This window comes from Priapulus caudatus, unplaced genomic scaffold, assembly GCF_000485595.1.
Source record: "Priapulus caudatus unplaced genomic scaffold, Priapulus_caudatus-5.0.1 Scaffold100, whole genome shotgun sequence".
NCBI lineage: Eukaryota > Metazoa > Priapulida > Priapulimorpha > Priapulimorphida > Priapulidae > Priapulus > Priapulus caudatus.
Genome location: NW_014577161.1, coordinates 106,592 through 124,652, shown reverse-complemented (window position 1 = coordinate 124,652; position 18,061 = coordinate 106,592). Strand labels below are relative to the sequence as shown.

The window sequence follows — 18,061 nt, the reverse complement described above, 5'->3', positions numbered from 1 at the left end:
AAAAACAATTTCAATTTTGATACTGAACAAACATCGAATAATGAATTATAACTTGTTTATCATAGCAAGGAACTGTTAATGAATCGAGCCGATCACTACGCTGTGTCCCGGATGTGCAAACATCACTGTGGTGCTATTTCGTAAGAGAAGAATTTCGTTAGATTTTGAGAGAAATATTTTGAAAGTAGCCAATACAAATGAGTTGTAGTGAATTTTTTGCAACAAATGCAAGCTCAGAGTAGGTATATATATGCATTAGCTGCGAGGTTTTGCAACTTTAAGTCGGTTGCGATCTCCTTCGCAACAAGCAACTATGTGAACAGTTGCTGTACTATTGGCAATTTCATCCGAGTTCTGTTAGAGCAGCAGCAGCTTATCTCACTGTTACTGCTACTGCTGCTGTAAACGACCAGACTCTCCGACTGTTACACGTCGTGGAGCCTGACACCCTTCCATACGAAATGCTGCGTAGCTTGAAAACAAACTCCGAAATTTCGTAAAATTCTGCGTAAATTAAAACAATGTATTACCAATTAGACCTCACCTGTTGAATGATTTGCAACTATCAGCATCACTTCTTAATTAACTATTACCTCAAAATACACATTAAAATAAGAGAATTTCGAACAGCTATACTATTTTGAACGTTGTAAAATGCCATACTGGATGTTCTTATGTCTCTTTTTCTATGGGTTGTACTTGTATTTTTTCGCTACGTATGATGGGATATCTATGGAAAATGCAGCGTTTTTTTAAGTTTTATCTTTATCAATTTATAAATAATTACTCGCTGACACGTAAATACGATGCCTCAGTGATAGCGCACATATAATAAATCGAGGCCGTGGAAGTACAGAGACAGCGGTAACAATCATAAAAAGTTAATTTTTAAGTTTAATAGTAGCGCATGTCATGCGAACAATATTCTATTGCCGTCGGCTTGTCACCTCACGCCAAACGTAGTGTTAAGCGGAGAAGGGAACTTTGTGGCTACTGCTGCTGCTGCCTGCTATTGTTACTGTAGTAGGCAAAGCTACATAGACATCTACAGTCTGTTACCATTGATGGACACACAGATTGAGGAATGGATAAATGCATGTACACTAGTGCCATTCTGCAAGCTGCATACGAAAATTGTCGGATCAATTGAGGATTTTAATTGGTTGACGTACGGCCGCCAGGGCAAATAGTAACGTTTGGTGTACTGTGCGCAACTGCCTTGACACCTGGAATATTTGCACAGCAAGCTCTCGGTGGGAGTCATCACCAGTACTCTTAGTGACAGGAGCCTGCTTGGGCTTGAATAGTAGCCTTCTCCAGTATAGGAAGCATAATGCAGCAGTCTTGCCTGTAACACAGAGATCAATGTAGTTCATTGTGACGTTTGGACAAGTCACCTAAATGAGTTGTTTGCATATATACGTATTCTCGCTCATCCATGTAACCGACACAGAAATATGTGGGAATGACCAATCCATGACAGCCAAGTTCAAAAAACATGGGTCAGTGGGCTAACTGATATAAATAACTGGCATATCTAATAACGACATATTGTGATAAAATGTGCTCTATTACAGATTGCAAAAATTTACACAAAACAATCCAACAATGTTCTTAAAAGCCAACTCTTCGTGGAAACATGCATCCCATCACTTGTAAAATTTGCCACACACGCTATGGCAGATCGCTGCCAATAAAATTTTGCTTACGCTGTACCAGTAGCAGCACACGCACAAATGTCCTTTCCAGCAATGCCACTGGGATGGTTGCAGCTTGGATTGGAGTAGCCGCAACACAAAGTTCAGTGCCGATATTGCCTGTCAGCAGAAATGCCAGGAAAAGCGGGGTATAGAAGGAATAGGAAGGAAAGAACGGGAGCGCGGGCAAAAGCTGGACCATGCTGCCTAGAGGATGAGAGCCGAGTCCCTTCTACCTGCGAGTTTTTGGCGTCAACAAATCCGGTTCACTAATATAGGCAGGTGCATTTCGGCGCGATCACCAATATGCGTCTGTTGTGATTTATGGTGACGCGCCGTACATGCCGTGCTGCGAACTAATATAACCTATACATATAATCTGTGCAGCCGGCGCTTCCCTACACTAGCTGTGTAACGTAACCGCGTCGGGCGCGCTTTTGAGAATCCCAATGTTTGTAGCACATCTCTGGCTCAATGAAAACATTTCGTTATGTTTGCACACTGCAAGTTGTGAGGTTTATCCATTTTAAGAACCCTGAGACGGTGTCAGAAATGCAGTCGACATTCATACCGAACGTTCCCGCGCGAATTTTGACAGGTGGATTGGATGTAAGATCTCAGGAGGCCGCGCTCCGATTGGGCCCAGATGTCGTTATCGCAACGCCAGGGCGCTTGATCGACCACCTGCAGAACACACCTTGCTTTCATCTCAGCAGCATCGAAGTTCTCATTCTTGACGAAGCCGACAGGTGCGGCGTGGGTGTAATGAAATTGAAGTCTTATTGTTGACATTAATAATGGAATTGTGCATGTTGGTACTGCAGTGGTCTATGTGTAGCATGATCAAACCTGGGTGATCATATGAGCAGCATAATTAACGCCCCGATTTTGTTTGCCTGTATCCTAGAATCGTGGCACGTCACCCAAATGCTGTGTATTCACGTCGGCGACTTACTCTGGTGTTTGTGCTCGTACCACGAGTCGAAGCATATGCTAGCATTTCGGCGCTCACTTAAACGTGTGGCAAGTAAATTCACATTTACATTCAGATTAATTCAAATATATGATCGGTTTTCTAAGATGATGTTTGCTGCTTCAGGATGCTGGATGAGTATTTTGCTCAGCAGATGAAGGAGATCATTAAGGAGTGCGCTGTGATGAGACAGACTATGCTCTTCTCTGCCACCATGTCAGATCAGGTAAGTCTATTAGTAAGGTAGCTAGTGGGTCATATTCATTTCTACATCATGGGAAAGTGAATTTCTCTAGCGACCACAAATCCCTTTTTATTTTGTAGAACTGTTGTAGTGCAGCGATGTAGTACTGTCAGCATCAGAGCGTTGACTAGCACTAACAAGCATGCGAGTTTGTATACAATGCAGAGATTACTGTCTAGGTGAAAGACTTGGCTACAGTATCCCTCAAGAAACCAGTGAAGATATTTGTGGATAGCAATCGAGATGTAGCATTCGGCCTGAGGCAAGAGTTTCTCAGGATCCGTGCGAATCGAGAGGGCGACAGGGAAGCTATTCTTGCAGGTGAGTGAAGATGATAGTTCACTCTAAATGTGTGATGGCAGGCCCTACACTCTACACCCAAAGTGTAATTGATGTATAGTTTCTCCACAGTGATGAAACGTTGAAACTGGTCGCACACTAGGATGTAATGCTGAGGGTGGTGCCACGTGCCCCAGAAGGGTAGCGATGAAGATGGCATCTTTTGTGTGCTGACGCGCATGTTTTCTCTTGAATGGTCACTGGTGTTTGTGTGTCGATCTCGGGGCTCCAAACTACCGACTTTAGCAAACCGCTGACACCCACACGCGTTTTCTCTCGCAGCTCTCGTGAGCCGGACGTTCCACGACCACTGCATGGTGTTCGTGCAGACGAAGAAGCAGGCGCACCGGCTACACGTCGCTCTCGGCCTGCTCGGCTGCACCGTCGGCGAGCTGCACGGCAACATGTCGCAGCCGCAGCGGCTCGACGCGCTCGCGCGCTTCAAGGAGGCGCAGCTCGACGTGCTCGTCGCGACCGACCTCGCCGCGCGCGGCCTCGACATCGCCGGCGTCAAGACCGTGAGTACATACGCGTCGGTGTGTATGTTTTTATCTTTGCTACACCTGTACCGCTGTGTGGTTGCTTGGCAGGGCAACGTGAAAGTGTCAACAACATCGGAGAATTTGAACAACATTGGAGGTATTTTCAAATACCTTTTATAAGACAACGCGCAGTGAAATGGGAGGAACTAGAGTTTGTTTTGTCATAAGGTAGTGTGATTATGCATGACACGAAGTATTTGCTAGTCTAGTACTGGAGAAATTAGCGTTTGGATGCGCATTGTGCGGCTTTAACGCATGTGCTTATCATGCGGTTGCAACGTCTGTCAAATTTTCTTTGGATACTAGCTGAAAAAATACGGTATTTCCACGAGGCCGTGCTCTGGAACGAACTATGGTATGGCAGAATTTTCAGGGAGTCACACGGACCCCTGCATATGTCAAATCAGGGAGTCCGACAGTAAATCTGGGAGTATTTGACTCCGGACTCCCGATAATTTCGCATTAATTATATATGTATATATGTAGTCTGGCTGAAAATTAAAGGCATACTAGGCCCATTGATTATGCAATGTTGACGAATGCTAGAGTAACTAGCACCTTGTGTAGTTAATAAGTGCATAACCTTGCATCCAAACGCATAGTAGTTTGTCCAATATCACTGCTGGTTACTAAGAAATGTCTAATTGAAATCCGCAGTCCAAAAATCAGTTGTTTACAGTTTCAAACTGCTGCCGGCGAAGCGGGTGTGATACAGATTTATAGTGCACCGGACACGTTTTTACACGGATGCTCGTCCGTACGCAATGCTAATTATGCTATCATCAGTGATTTCGTAAACATGGACGCTCGTGATAAGGAACTTTTTGTCAGGGCTGTCCACGTCCGTCCGTGATTAGTACGTGTGTTTTACTCCATTTCCATGTTTAGTCCGTGGCCGTGGTTACACCGCTGACACCTCCATTTCATCTGGCGTCCAAAACATACGGGCCGCACAAATGTTTACATCATCGCTTGACTCCTGGACGACATTTACAGCACGTAAATGATACGTTGATACATATATCAACAACCGATTTTAAGTCTTGCTTGTAATGTAACCAGCAGTGATATTGGACAAACTAATACGCGTTTGGCTATAAGGTTATGTACTTATTAACTACACAAGGTGCCAGTTACTCTAGCATTCGTCAACATTGCATAATCAATGGGCCTAGTATGCCTTTAAGGAATTGTGTTGCGTTGTGGGCGTGGTTGTTTAGGCAGGTTGCGACAAGGCTTTTATGTAAAGTCATCCTGTTTTATGTTTCGCAAGCGCATAGTTGTATTTTCTAAACTTTGCACTCATACTGGAATATTTTCGTGCAGGTTATTAACTTCACGATGCCCAACACTGTGCAGCATTACATACACCGTGTCGGACGAACAGCACGCGCCGGCAAGAGTGGAAGGTGTGGTCTTTGTTGCCTGCAACAGGATTGATTGCACGAGTTCATTACTCGATTGTTTCACGTGGTCATAGTTTGGCAGCTTATGAAATTATTCTAAATAATTGACGTGGATTTGGTAGGTGAACACATGTATCTAGAGCCGACTAATGATATTTTCGTACGATCCCATCGTGCATGAAATAATTACAGGTGCGATCAAAACGTTTCGAAATGCAGTCAGTAAATTTCTCTATTTTTGCAAAATGGAACTGCTGTAGCATCGAGAAAGTGGAGTTTCAGCTCCTGATCCCTCTTCCAATATGCTTTTTACAGGGCTGTCTCAATGGTTGGCGAGAGTGAGCGGAAAATGTTGAAGGAGATTGTTAAACGCGCACGGACTCCTGTGAAGAGCAGGGTGGTGCCACAAGGTAGGTCCGGAGGCAACCACGTCCAGAGAAAATATTTAAATATCACATCGCTGGTGTGTATATCAATGAAACTGTGTTGCGGCTAATGTTGCGTGCAACTGGGTAAACTTGATGTTGTGAGTTTCACTCACATAATGCCGCGGACTAACCCGCTAACACGTGTAATGGGGTTTAGTGCCGTGAGCAAGGCTGTTTGATCGCGGCATGTCGACCCTGTTTTCCAGAGGTGATCAACAAGTACATGAGAAGGTTAGCAGCAGTGGAGAGTGACATTGGCCAGGTGCTTAGGATGGAGACGGAGGAGAAGGAGATAAAGGGAACAGAGGCACAGGTGCACAAGGCCGAGAAGCTCATAAACCAGAAGCAGGAGGTTGGCCGCCCGAAGAGAACGTGGTTCCAGACACACAGAGAGAGAATGGAGGAGCAAGGTATAGCTGCCGTCGATATCTATAAACAAACTATGCTAGGATCCGCTCAAATGAGCAACCATGAGTGCAGTTCATGTTTGCTCGTAATTTTAGTTGTGAGTGTGATCGGATGCTAAAGTCGCATGTAAATAATATAGTAGGTATTTATTTCATCCATAGTTGCACCTATAATTTTTATTTTCAAAATGATTTCAGAGAGGGTAAGGTTGGGAGAATACAACAAGATGACAGCAAAGAAAAAGAAGCTTTCGAAGGAAGAATTGGCAAATATGAGAAAGAAGCTGACAGTAAATATGTTCTTATGTTACTGTGTTGGTCAAAGGGGTTGTTTTCTATTTGCTGTCACTAATGAAGAAGACATTGATCATTGTCCTTCATTTTGAATAATATGATACTGTGTTGTTTTTGTTTAACAAATTTAATCTTTTTAGTAAAGTCTTTTCATTTTATCTTTTCTCCAAGCAGTATAACCAACACCTGTCTATAAAGAACAGGTTTTCCTTGAGTGACCCATATATACAGGCTGAAATACATATGTAATTGTATCCCCCGCGACGTAGTCGGCGGGGATTATATGGTTTCATATTTCCCCAGCCGCCGCCGCAGACAATTTCCCTTCCGCTCTATAACTCGGCCCCTAATTGACCTAGCGCTACCAAACTTGGTATACTTACACATCTTGGGGAGAAGGTGTGTCACGTACCAAAACCCTGTCACTGCAACCTTTATTTGACCTTTACCTTGACCTTGGTCATATTTCCCTTCCGCTCTCTAACTCGGCCCCTAATTGACCTAGCGCTACCAAACTTGGTCTACTTACACATCTTGGGGAGAAGGTGAGCAGCGTACCAAAACCAGGTCACTGCGACCTTTATTTGACCTTTACCTTGACCTTGATCATATTTCCCTTCCGCTCTATAACTCGGCCCCTAATTGACCTAGCGCGACCAAACTTGGTATACTTACACATCTTGGGGAGAAGGTGAGCAGCGTACCAAAACCAGGTCACTGCGACCTTTATTTCACCTTTACCTTGACCTTTATCATATTTACCTTCCGCTCTATAACTCGGCCCCTAATTTACCTAGCGCGACCAAACTTCGTATACTTACACATCTTGGGGAGAACACGGGGGATACATGTAGTTGGCGACAACTGCCCTTTCTAGTTTTTCTAATATGGTTACTCTGTTGCAGCCAGAAGAAAGGGTGGAGCTTCAGCTCAGAAAAACTATGGAGTATCAAGCTCGGATAATGAAACGAGACCGGAGACCAAAGCGAATCATATCCGCTGCAGAAGCTACCATAGATGATTTGTCATCAAAGAAAAGTAGGCATTAATAATCAGAAATGGTAAAATAATTAATAAATCATAATTAAAAAATTGCTTATCATTAAAACTCTATCAAGAAAGTTGTGATGGTGAGTTTACATGATTTGAAGTCATTTTGCTTCAGTTTTTGACATTGTTTTGAAATATTGCTATCATGAGTTTGAGTATATTCCTCTGTATAAACTATGAGCGGAACTTTAACTGAATTTGTAGGCAAAATTGGTAAGAAAAAGAAAAAGCCAGGGGAACAAAAGGGATCGGAGCAGAAGTCTGCTTTCCATCAGGACCTGACGAATGTCTCCAAAAAGTCTGTCAGCAAACTGCGTGCAGGGTAAGTGGAGTGGATGGCATTTTCAGTGTTTATGGCAAATAATATGGCAAATAATTAACTTATTATCAGCTGTGCACTGGAAGTAACATTGTTTTTATATGGCTTACTGCAAATTTAAAGGATGCAACTATGGGAGGGCAGGCACTTAAATAGTACTATGGTTCAATAAAGTTCGTGAGCGTTCAGAAAGATCCAAACGTTTCTTTAAATTCGTACCATCACCATCTTGAGATCTTCCTCAAATTTCTGTATTGCGTTAGAATTAGGACAGCTGCGATAGCTCATCTATTACTTATACTAGTGTCTTAGCTAGCTAGCACCCAGCTAGACTTCTTGTCACAAAAAAGATTTGGTTTAAATCTGTTCATTAGATCACATTTTTTCACACAAATTTGTTCAGTGAGACTATTTGATTACAGGCCTTCATACAACGAAAAGAAGGAAGCTGGAATGCTGAAGAAAAAGACTGGTCCTAAAGGAACGTTCAAGTCAAAGAGCCGGTATGTGAAGGGACATTTAGCAGTTACAGACAACTCACTAGTATTCCAATGCAACTACTACGTGTGCTTCTTTCCATCAGTGTTTAAGTGTATATATAATTTATATTACATACACTGGACTATCAAGAAATGATGACATCGTGACATGATGGAATGTACACCTCTGTTATTATAGTTGGTGTGGTATTCTCTTTCTTTTTCAGGTACAAACGGAGATAGCTGATTGGTGCGTGCTGAAAGAAAAAACTGTTATCACGGACATCAATTCATTATAAATCACGTAAATGCGAAATTTCCTGTACATAAAGCATCAGGTAAAAATAAATTGTAATACTTTATTACATTAGGTCACATTTGGTCATTTGATTGTGTCAACAAAGCATTAGTCATGTATCACAAAGTAGTAAACTTAACAAACAGGGGCCCGTTGTCAGAAACAAAATTAGTCTTAACATTAGTCATAACATTAACTTCCACTCGTAAACTGTTGACAGAAACATCGTAATGTTACGAGAATGAAAATCCTCGAAAATATCCTCTTAACATTACGAGAGCCCAGCCCCTCTCGTAACTTTAATATTAAGATGAAAATAACACATTTACACTACGAATTACAATTATAGTGATATTATATTTTATAATAATGAATAAAATGTGTGGTTTTCTTGAAAAACACGTCAAAATCATTAATTATCTACCGATCATAAAACAAAACAAAACATTTACAAATGGCATATGGCATTTGTTCTCTTGTTTTAACTACTTTGCCACTTGCCACGACTCTCGCGTCTCGTGTTACAGTGTGAGAATTTGTCTTGTGCAGAATAAATTCATGACTGTGCCGTTTTCCATCAAATATTATTTATATGTGGTTAGCCATCATAATATGCATAAATTAGTGTGATGTACAATAAATGTGTATGAATTTAAATTTTTTGATCGATTCTCATCTAATCAGCAGCCTTGTGATGAAGTTCCTGTTATCGTAAGTTTTCTAATAGCTGCGATGTGTTTCTGTCAACGGTCCTCTCATAACATTAATATCAGTTGTAAGTGTTATCTTAGCATTAACTTTACGATGTTTCTGACAACGGCCCCCTGACCCTGGGTGTTTACAAACAAGAAAAGGAAGACCTCGACCTTCTTTTCCAATTTCCCACTCATCCATTATAAATATGGACATCACAGTACACATGTCAATAAATACGCATTCACATCAAGAAAATATACAGTTCTTTCATAGCTCTGTCTGCTCTCTCTATGTATTACAGACTACTCCGTGTCACATTAAAATTGCATTATTTAGACATATGAGATATTGGAATGTCCTGCTATTCAAATCAAAATTTAGATTATTTACACACAAACATTAACCAGCACCAGCTTTTTCTACAATAATTACTTTATCACAATCATTGTAATATTTCATTGAGAACCCAAACAGCAAGTGCGCTAGCACGATTATGCAACACAATGTCTGGCTCTCTCTCTCTTTCTCTGAATGTTGCAAGCTTGTGATGGGAATCCGATGGTTACAGACAGAGTATAACATGATATAGGCAGTGTATTTTAAATTCCTTCCTTCTTGACATATGGTAACCGAATTCAAAGTTTGGTCCTCTTGAGGGTCAAAAGATTACTTAATGGCTTCTCTTTACCATTATATTACTACAAAGAAGATTCAAGTTTTTATGTCAAATTGTAGAAATATTAGGCAACAGCTGAATATGGTTTTAGTAATGGTTCATTGAGGCAATGTCTTTGAAAGAACCTCAAATTTAATACTATTACCACTTTACTCAATTTCCAAACTCAGTGTAGCATTTCCTCAAATATTTACATCGCAAATATTACAGGCATGTGACCAGCATTCACGATTTCACTACTATTGCCACGCGTGTGGGATGTGGCAGTCTTGCACCGTTTAGGGAACAAATTTATAGATTCTGTTTCTTTTGATATTTGGTCGCCAGTTTCTACATTGCGACGTCATCAGATGACATCCCTGCCATTGGTTACTATAAGTGGCAGTATTTATATTTGTGTTACCACTTGCCATGAAGACACTTCAAGAAACCCCATCACCAGTCTTCAAGCCCTCCACTTTTCTTCATCAAATAACATTCAAGGCAAGACGTTTGTAGTTTATTAGGTGGCCATTTATACTGCATTCTATGCTTTCCTTGAGGTATTACCGCCTCAATCCTATCAAGATATAGATTAAAGTTTGGGAGCAGTTGGGGGAAATCTGTAATGTAGGCCAAACGAAGGCGTCCCGCCGCCGAAACCACATGCGTGACATCACGATTATCTCGCACGAGGCCCTGGAGCACCTTGCATTAGTGTGCGGGCGACTGTAAGTGTCGGTCATACCAGAGTGCTGTGATGCTCGTGTTGTTGGAAGAGTACGACCTCTTCGTCTTCGTCTGCGTCCCACTGCTGCCCATCCTCGCTGCCCAGAAGCTCGATGAGTTCACTGTTCTCATGTCGGTCACCCACATCACCGTCGTCTGCAAACACAATCGCCATAAGTCCGGGAAACTGCGGTGTGCTACAAAATCCCCTGCAGTGTACCGAGTACAGTTTACGTTGTGTTAGTACATGTGTACTACAGTTGCATGTACTGACATCGAAACAAGCCCGAGTTTTGCTACATGTTTTACACAGATGGTCTTATACAAGCAAAAATTTATTATGCATGCACAAATGCTTCTAAATATATATGAATAACGATTGGAATACAAATTGTTCATACAATATTGTGTATACAGTAAAACTAAAATGATAATTGAAATAAGTACTACCTTTAATATTTATAGCCTTTAATATCAGATGAAGAAGAATCCCAGCTATCAACATCATTAAGCCAACTAGGTTAATGGAACTCATTTGGTCGCCATTATATTTTGCTGCCAGCACTAGTGTGAGTATTTCCTTAAAAACAAAAATAGAACAAGCCACTAGCAACATAAACGTGTATTGAGTTTAGTTACCAAAATTAAATGAATTTGTAATTGACAGAGGATTTGTACAGAGATTATCAAGAGACATAAAACACGTGATCTGGTGTCTCTACTACCATGTGAATATTTTCAAACAATGCACGCAATTTCTACATATTGAATACCTTTGCTATACCAGCGATAGACAGAGTCAGGCTCGATGTGCTAGTCAGCAACATGTATTCACTCATCTCCATGAAAAATGCAATCATTCCGCCCAGAAACGTAAACGCTGCTTGACTCAGTGCCACATAGATGTTGTGTTCCCTGAACAGTTTTTCTGTGGTGGCGACAGGCACTCCTACAACACATCATAATCATTCATGCATAGTGCACACACACAGTAGTAGGCAGGTAGCATGTGATTGTCTAAACTTTAACAAAATTATAACAAATTACCGAGGCTCACCTTCGTAGACAATGGCTAATGGCAGCAGTCCCACAATCATCCAAGGCTGCACATGATATATCATGTCTATTGGATTGCTCAATCCTGTTAAATGTAAAGCATTCCACGTGAAAACTGATATTACATGCACGCGCGTATGCACACGGACACACATTGAGCACACACACACATGCACACGCATGCAAACACATGCATGCATGTAAGACAAGACGGATGAGTCGTTTCTTGGATGGGCAGTTGATTATGTGTTGCACGTGGTCACAGATTGCAAGTGAATTTCTAAATATGGACAGGTAACAGTCATATTTATCCACAAACCACACCCTGTTACACGAAACAGAAAAAATAAACTGAAAACATAAGAATATTAACATTACCCATTTCCTTTCTCTGTGTAACTAGCTGTGCCAGTGTCCAGCGCAGGCCAGCCAGAATAGATGCAAGCATCACCATAGTGAATCCTTCAAGGTTGAACTGTGTCGCACGATATGTGAACAGGAACAAGCCTCCAGAAATTGTTAGCACTACTCCTAGCAGAGACCACCTCTGTGAATTAGAATCATTCACTGAAATGTTCAATAACCATAAGTTATAAAAACTACAAATATATTTATAGAACTACATATCAGACTATCTTTTTGCTTACACCATCCCAGCTGTAACCACATTTAATTATTGAAAGTTATATATGGGTCTATACTTACAAATTTTTCTAATCGGAATAGTATAGAAAATCCTAAAATATACACCAGGCAAGATGATTTGGTCATTGTATACCTAGAAAATTTTGCAATAAAATGTAATGTTATTCAGGAGGGTAAGGAAAAATGATCATCAGCACACAGTTGTTTATTCACATCATGTCCAGTGCAGACATCTGAGTACATATATATATAGAAACAACATCTAAAATGTACCCCCACTTTGCAGTGATCACTTGTGGTGTTTTACCCATCATTTGTGGTTGAACACATCAGGTTGGTCACTGACGGATAAAGAAAAATATATATAAGGTCAATATAACCTACGCGATTATATTTATTATCTGTCATGTGCATCTAAATTGATTACAGTAATAACCATATGGATACCATATATACTTACAATGATATGGTTATAAACTCAAAACTCCAGTTTGAAAGACCAATGTCCAACGATGCACATATACCTATGATGCAATATGGAAAACAACTCAATTAAGTTCATCTGAAAATATTTTGATTAATCGATCATATTTTTATGCATACATCGATATCAGAAGTAGATAATAGGGAATTTCCCTATTATCTACTTCTGATTGATATACTAATATGATAATAACCTAATAAATTTATAGCTACAATTTTACTAATGCTACCAATACCTGTGTAACAAGGTAATGAATATCTTTCATCTGGCATCTCAATATTAGTTAGGATAAGAGGATAGTTAGGCTCATAGGGTCTATGTCCCCCAGGGTACTGCCGGAACGTACCCTGGGTATGGTCCGGTATACCGGAACGTACCCTGGTCACTATTTGATATGGTTAGGGTTAGGATTAGGATTAGGGTTAGGGTTAGGAAGTAGGCGTAGGCGACTCCCTAGACTCGTTAGTGGAGTAGGCGAGGTACCGTCCGGCATATTAGATAGTACCAGGGTACGTTCCGGCAGTACCCCGGGGGACATAGACCCTCTCAGTGATAGTTAGAATAGGAGTACAAAAAGCTTTATAAAAATGTCACCACATTGAGTGCACATTAAATTGGCAGACCTTGTAGGAATGGATAGACAGAGTACAAACGGCTGCAAGTACTATTCTGTAGGCGGCATGACTACGCCAGATGGGTTAAAATCCCACCAAATAGCAATAAGTACCGGTGGGCGCGAGCCTCCTGAAATAATCATCCCATGGCAAGTTGATTCTTTCCTTACTTGTCCAACATTGCCATATAGTTCGCAGCAGCCACGCAATGATAAACTTCACTACGAAATGACATATCACAATTGAGAGAGGATAGTGGAAATCCTAAAAAAAAGTAAATATGGTAATATGCACACATTAGAACCATATCATCAAATATTAATTTTATATTTATATTAGGGCTGTAACGATCGATCCACTGAAATCGAATCGGATCGCTATTCTCTTCCCTCGATCCGATCCTCGATATTTTTACCCGTATTTTCGGTTCCACTTCGATACCACTTTTTTCCTCCAATAGATGGCGGCACTACGCTATATACTGTGGAGTGTTACTCACCAATGTTACTCAGCGGCTGTGCAGTGTATATATACTCTCTAGACTCTATATATATATATGTACAGCTGGAAAAATTTCACTGATAACCCTTAATGATACCGAAAATAATACTGATAACCCTTAACAACACAATTTTGATAAACACCTCAAATATACATATTAAACATCCTTAATATTACATACACCTCTGATATAAACTATAAGGCATGTCTTACACTTATAAACCATTTCTGATAGAAGGTGAGACCAATTGAGAATCCATAGTAGAAAACTGTCAGTCCAATGACCTTTGTTGCTTGCAAAAATAATAGAAGTGAACATACTGATCTTCTACCCCTCTGGCTGGTTTGTTGTGTCATGTTCAATCACCTGATTAGAAAAGAAACAAGTATTCACTTTTGTATTTCAGATTATATTCATTGGTATTATATATGCTACATGCATTTTAAATAAGATTTTTAATTGTTTGGCATTAATTATTATTAGTAGTAATACGAAGAACTGTAAGCGACAAGTCATTAGTATCAAGCATCATTACCCAGACATGCACACATATGCATGCACACGTGCACGTGTGCGTGATTGTATATATGTTGGTAATTAAGTGTGTACATGTGTATCTAAAAAAGCTATATCCCTGTGATGTCATGTGATATAGGAAGGTATGCAGCATGAAATTACGTTCATTTCGACTGTTATACCTACTTTTGAAACCACCACCATGCTGAGTCCAAATAACACAGGATAATATACCTATAGTACGTGTAACACATAGGCTATAAATATGTGATACCATGAACAAATTTATAGATATGTTCATGAGTAGACCTGGGAGCTGCTGCCAATAACTGCTGCTATCTCTTATAGTTAATAATCGCCAACCGCCAATTCAAAACGTGTGAAAGTCAGCTGGCATATAGCTTGCTGCTATGCTCAGCATGGCAAACATGCAAGTGTGAGTTTTAACACTAGCATCAATTCTCACACTGCATTACTATCAGGAGTTACTATCTAATACATATTTGTGAATGTATGTCTGTTTGTTTGTCTGTCTGTTCTCAATGCAAATCAATATGGAGCACTCTAGAAATGTCAAGGACGTTCAGTAGGGCTGAGAGGGTCTATGTCCCCCGGGGTACTGCCGGAACGTACCCTGGGTACGGTCAGGTATACCGGAACGTACCCTGGGTACTATCTAAGTATGCGCGACCGTACTTCGCCTACTCCCACTTAATGGTCTAGGGATGTCGCTCGCCTGACTCCCTAACACCAACACTCTAACTGAACCCATCCCTAACCCTAACTGCCTAACCATCATCAAATAGTGACCAGGGAAGTGTCCGGTGCAGTACCCTGGCGGGACATAGACCGCTATGAGGCTTCATTAAGAGTTAAATTTTAATACTGACATGTGCATGGCGCAGCATTGGAAGTTTGAGCCTACCGAGGTCATTAAGCACAAAAAACACAGGCAAAACAGAGAAAATAAAACGGGAGCCCAGCAGCACCATTAGATAAATGGGCAGCCCTGCAGGCAACAGGATTCGAAGTCAAAAAGCGAGTTTATACAGGATTCAGCTTGCACTGACTTGCTTATAATCAAGGGAATAATTTTCGCCTGGGTATTCGCATCGCAAATTCGCTGATGTGAAATTTTCAAGCCCATTTGCCTACGGCAATATTTTTTTATAGAATCGCAGTTGTGCGTGGCACGCCATGCGAGATGTAAACGGACAACATTAACATAGTTACATTTACTTTTATTCTCGAGGGCTTGCTTTGCCCCGTCAATGAAATGCCACGTTACGGCCACGATTTTAATTGAATTGTTAACACCAAGGCCAACGTGCAACTTTTAAAACAATCTGGACTCCCCCCCGCCTCCCCGTACATCAATGCAATATGCCGTTCCCAAGGCACGTTATACACAGCCACCAGCTGGCTGCGGCGCTGGCACGCTCTCAGCGGCGCTGCTTACTTCGGCTGACGCTTTGATAATATAATAGAAGTAAGATGTCGTGGACGAGGAGTCGGATAGCCGCGCCTTCACAATCGCTAGAAACTGTATTTCATCAATGTTTAGGATATAATATAGACGTAAGAGGAACCAACATTTGATTAAGACATATTTAGACAATTATTTTTATCGCAAACTACGGGCGAGTTCAGTATTTAGGCTTTGACTCGACCCGATATATTATTTTCACTCGACATTGGCGGACGGTCGACGAGTGCTCAAGCTCGCACGCTGTTTAATGACGCTGCCGGGTCAGCGTACAGGAAATCGGCTAGTGTGTCCAATAAGCTAGTGTGACCTGTCACAGGCCGACAGCTGATAACACGCCAAGCAATTGCAACTGCGGTGTAAATTTGCACTGTGATTGTCTGAATAAAATATGCTAATACAAATTTTATCCAATTGCCTATGCAAAATTTATTTTGCTATTAGGCACATTTGCATTATGCAAATTTTGGCTGGAAATGTTTTCGCCTGTTTAATCTTTACTAAAGATATCAGAATAGATAAATAGGTTAGATATGGATAGATAGATACATAAGATAGCATAGGTTAGACAAGATAGATAAGATAGAAGATAGATAGATCTAGATAGATAGATAGATAGATAGATAGATAGATATATATAGATAGATAGGATACTATAGGAGTAGATACAAGATACATAAATAGATTAGAGTAGATAGACAGACAGAATAGATAGATCGATCATCAATAGAACTGATAATAGATGATCAGTTGGATAGTTAATCTATAATTTAAGAGATAGATAGATGATGGATAATAGATAGTAGATGGAAGTATGGATAATGGATAGATAGATAGATATATTTTTATGTATTTTTCCTGTTCAACGCAAAATGGTTCCCAAACTGAGCTGCTTTATTTCCAGGCCATCCTGCTAGTTAATATATATTATCGCCCCCCCCCCGCAGTGGCTACAAGCGCCGAAACGCGGTCGCACTAGCCTCCAGGCTACGCATTCCGACATCCATACACAGTGATCTGCGCAACTCGAGTACATCATGATTGCGGCAACGGGACGCTCTGCTGATATGTCCGAAGATATACAATATATGCACTCGCTGCCGTCCCTCCTTTCATCGCCTCGTCTCTCTCACTCTCTTCTTTCAACACACGCCAGCATTCTGATTCTCTCTTCTCACACAACATCGCAACAGCTCTATCTCTCTCTCACACACACACACACAGACGTACACACACGCACGCACGCACACACACACACACTCACGTGCACACTCTAGTCTCTTCTCTCTCTCTCTCTGCTCACGCACACAAACACAAGTACACATTCCCTCGTCTCTCTCATCTCTCTCACGCACACACACACACACACTCGGCAATCAGCATGCAGCGTACCATTGCGCATCATGCGTGTACGTGTCAAAGATTCACTGTGTGAGATGGATGTTCGGTAGTGTAGGCCTAGCGGGCTGCCTCGTCCGAACCGGTCACGTAGGCCACGTCCATATATAATAATATATAGAGAGAAGAGAGAGAATACAGGAAAACAATTTGTAGTGATACCTCTTAGTCTTAGTCTCAGTCCATTATGTGTAACATCACATAAGCTACATAATATAGCTACAGTTTACTTCACAATTACAAGCAAAACTATAGTATAGGGCCTACTATAGTACTACTAGACTGTCTAAGCCAGTTTTTTATCCTGGTCTAGCTGCTGTCTTTCTCGTATACTTGGCTAAGCAGCTAGCCAGCCATTCTATTTTGTAGCATTAAGCCATCTGTTTATTATTAATAATGAATAATATATGTAAAATTTTAGCAACCAGTGGGAGAGATATTGACGCCGCTAGGAGGACGGCTCTGATTGGCTAATTTGTGGTCTCTTTATTTATTTTATTATTTTTGGCTAATTTTTGTTTTAATTCTTAGAATTACTATCATTAGGCAGATAGCGTTCGTTGTACGTATCAAGGTACTACAGAATATGTACGGCCGGTACATATAATGTATACACAAGTGTTACCTGGACCAATGTTGTTCTTTACATAACCGTACCGAGCCGCTCCATAATGATACACAGGGGGAAGTCATCGTCAAGTCACGTGGTCATGCGAAAAGCCGGAAAGGTATATAACAAGGAAAATTTAGCGCCTTCTTGATTGCTGGAATTTTTGGCAAATGTCAAGCCTTGTAATGAACTTT

The 18,061-nt window shown here is 40.9% G+C and overlaps 2 protein-coding genes across 3 annotated transcripts in view; one reads left to right on the top strand and one right to left on the bottom strand.

Moving 5' to 3' along the window:
- The window catches only part of LOC106805113 (probable ATP-dependent RNA helicase DDX27), a gene marked incomplete in the record, with an annotated part of 13,698 nt that extends 5,145 nt beyond the window's left edge, over positions 1–8,553 (top strand). The window contains 12 exon segments of the mRNA XM_014806592.1: positions 2,296–2,446; positions 2,797–2,896; positions 3,094–3,235; positions 3,536–3,771; positions 5,122–5,204; positions 5,517–5,611; positions 5,836–6,039; positions 6,235–6,326; positions 7,236–7,368; positions 7,585–7,702; positions 8,122–8,202; positions 8,406–8,553. Of these exon segments, the coding sequence (XP_014662078.1) occupies positions 2,296–2,446; positions 2,797–2,896; positions 3,094–3,235; positions 3,536–3,771; positions 5,122–5,204; positions 5,517–5,611; positions 5,836–6,039; positions 6,235–6,326; positions 7,236–7,368; positions 7,585–7,702; positions 8,122–8,202; positions 8,406–8,421 (1,451 nt within the window).
- Positions 8,554–9,161: 608 nt separating this feature from the next.
- Positions 9,162–18,061, bottom strand: part of LOC106805114 (solute carrier family 35 member C2-like) — a 10,078-nt gene continuing 1,178 nt past the window's right edge. Inside the window, exons 2-10 of one of the 2 annotated variants that reach the window (XM_014806593.1) lie at positions 14,070–14,223; positions 13,469–13,619; positions 12,718–12,781; positions 12,318–12,390; positions 11,991–12,159; positions 11,614–11,697; positions 11,330–11,505; positions 11,007–11,136; positions 9,162–10,712 (exon numbers count right to left, since the gene is read on the bottom strand). In XM_014806593.1, coding sequence (XP_014662079.1) covers positions 10,570–10,712; positions 11,007–11,136; positions 11,330–11,505; positions 11,614–11,697; positions 11,991–12,159; positions 12,318–12,390; positions 12,718–12,781; positions 13,469–13,619; positions 14,070–14,213 — 1,134 coding nt within the window. In that variant the 5' untranslated portion in view covers positions 14,214–14,223 and the 3' untranslated portion in view covers positions 9,162–10,569. The remainder of the gene's footprint in view (positions 10,713–11,006; positions 11,137–11,329; positions 11,506–11,613; positions 11,698–11,990; positions 12,160–12,317; positions 12,391–12,717; positions 12,782–13,468; positions 13,620–14,069; positions 14,224–18,061) is intronic. The other variant, XM_014806594.1, reaches the window with a different exon arrangement.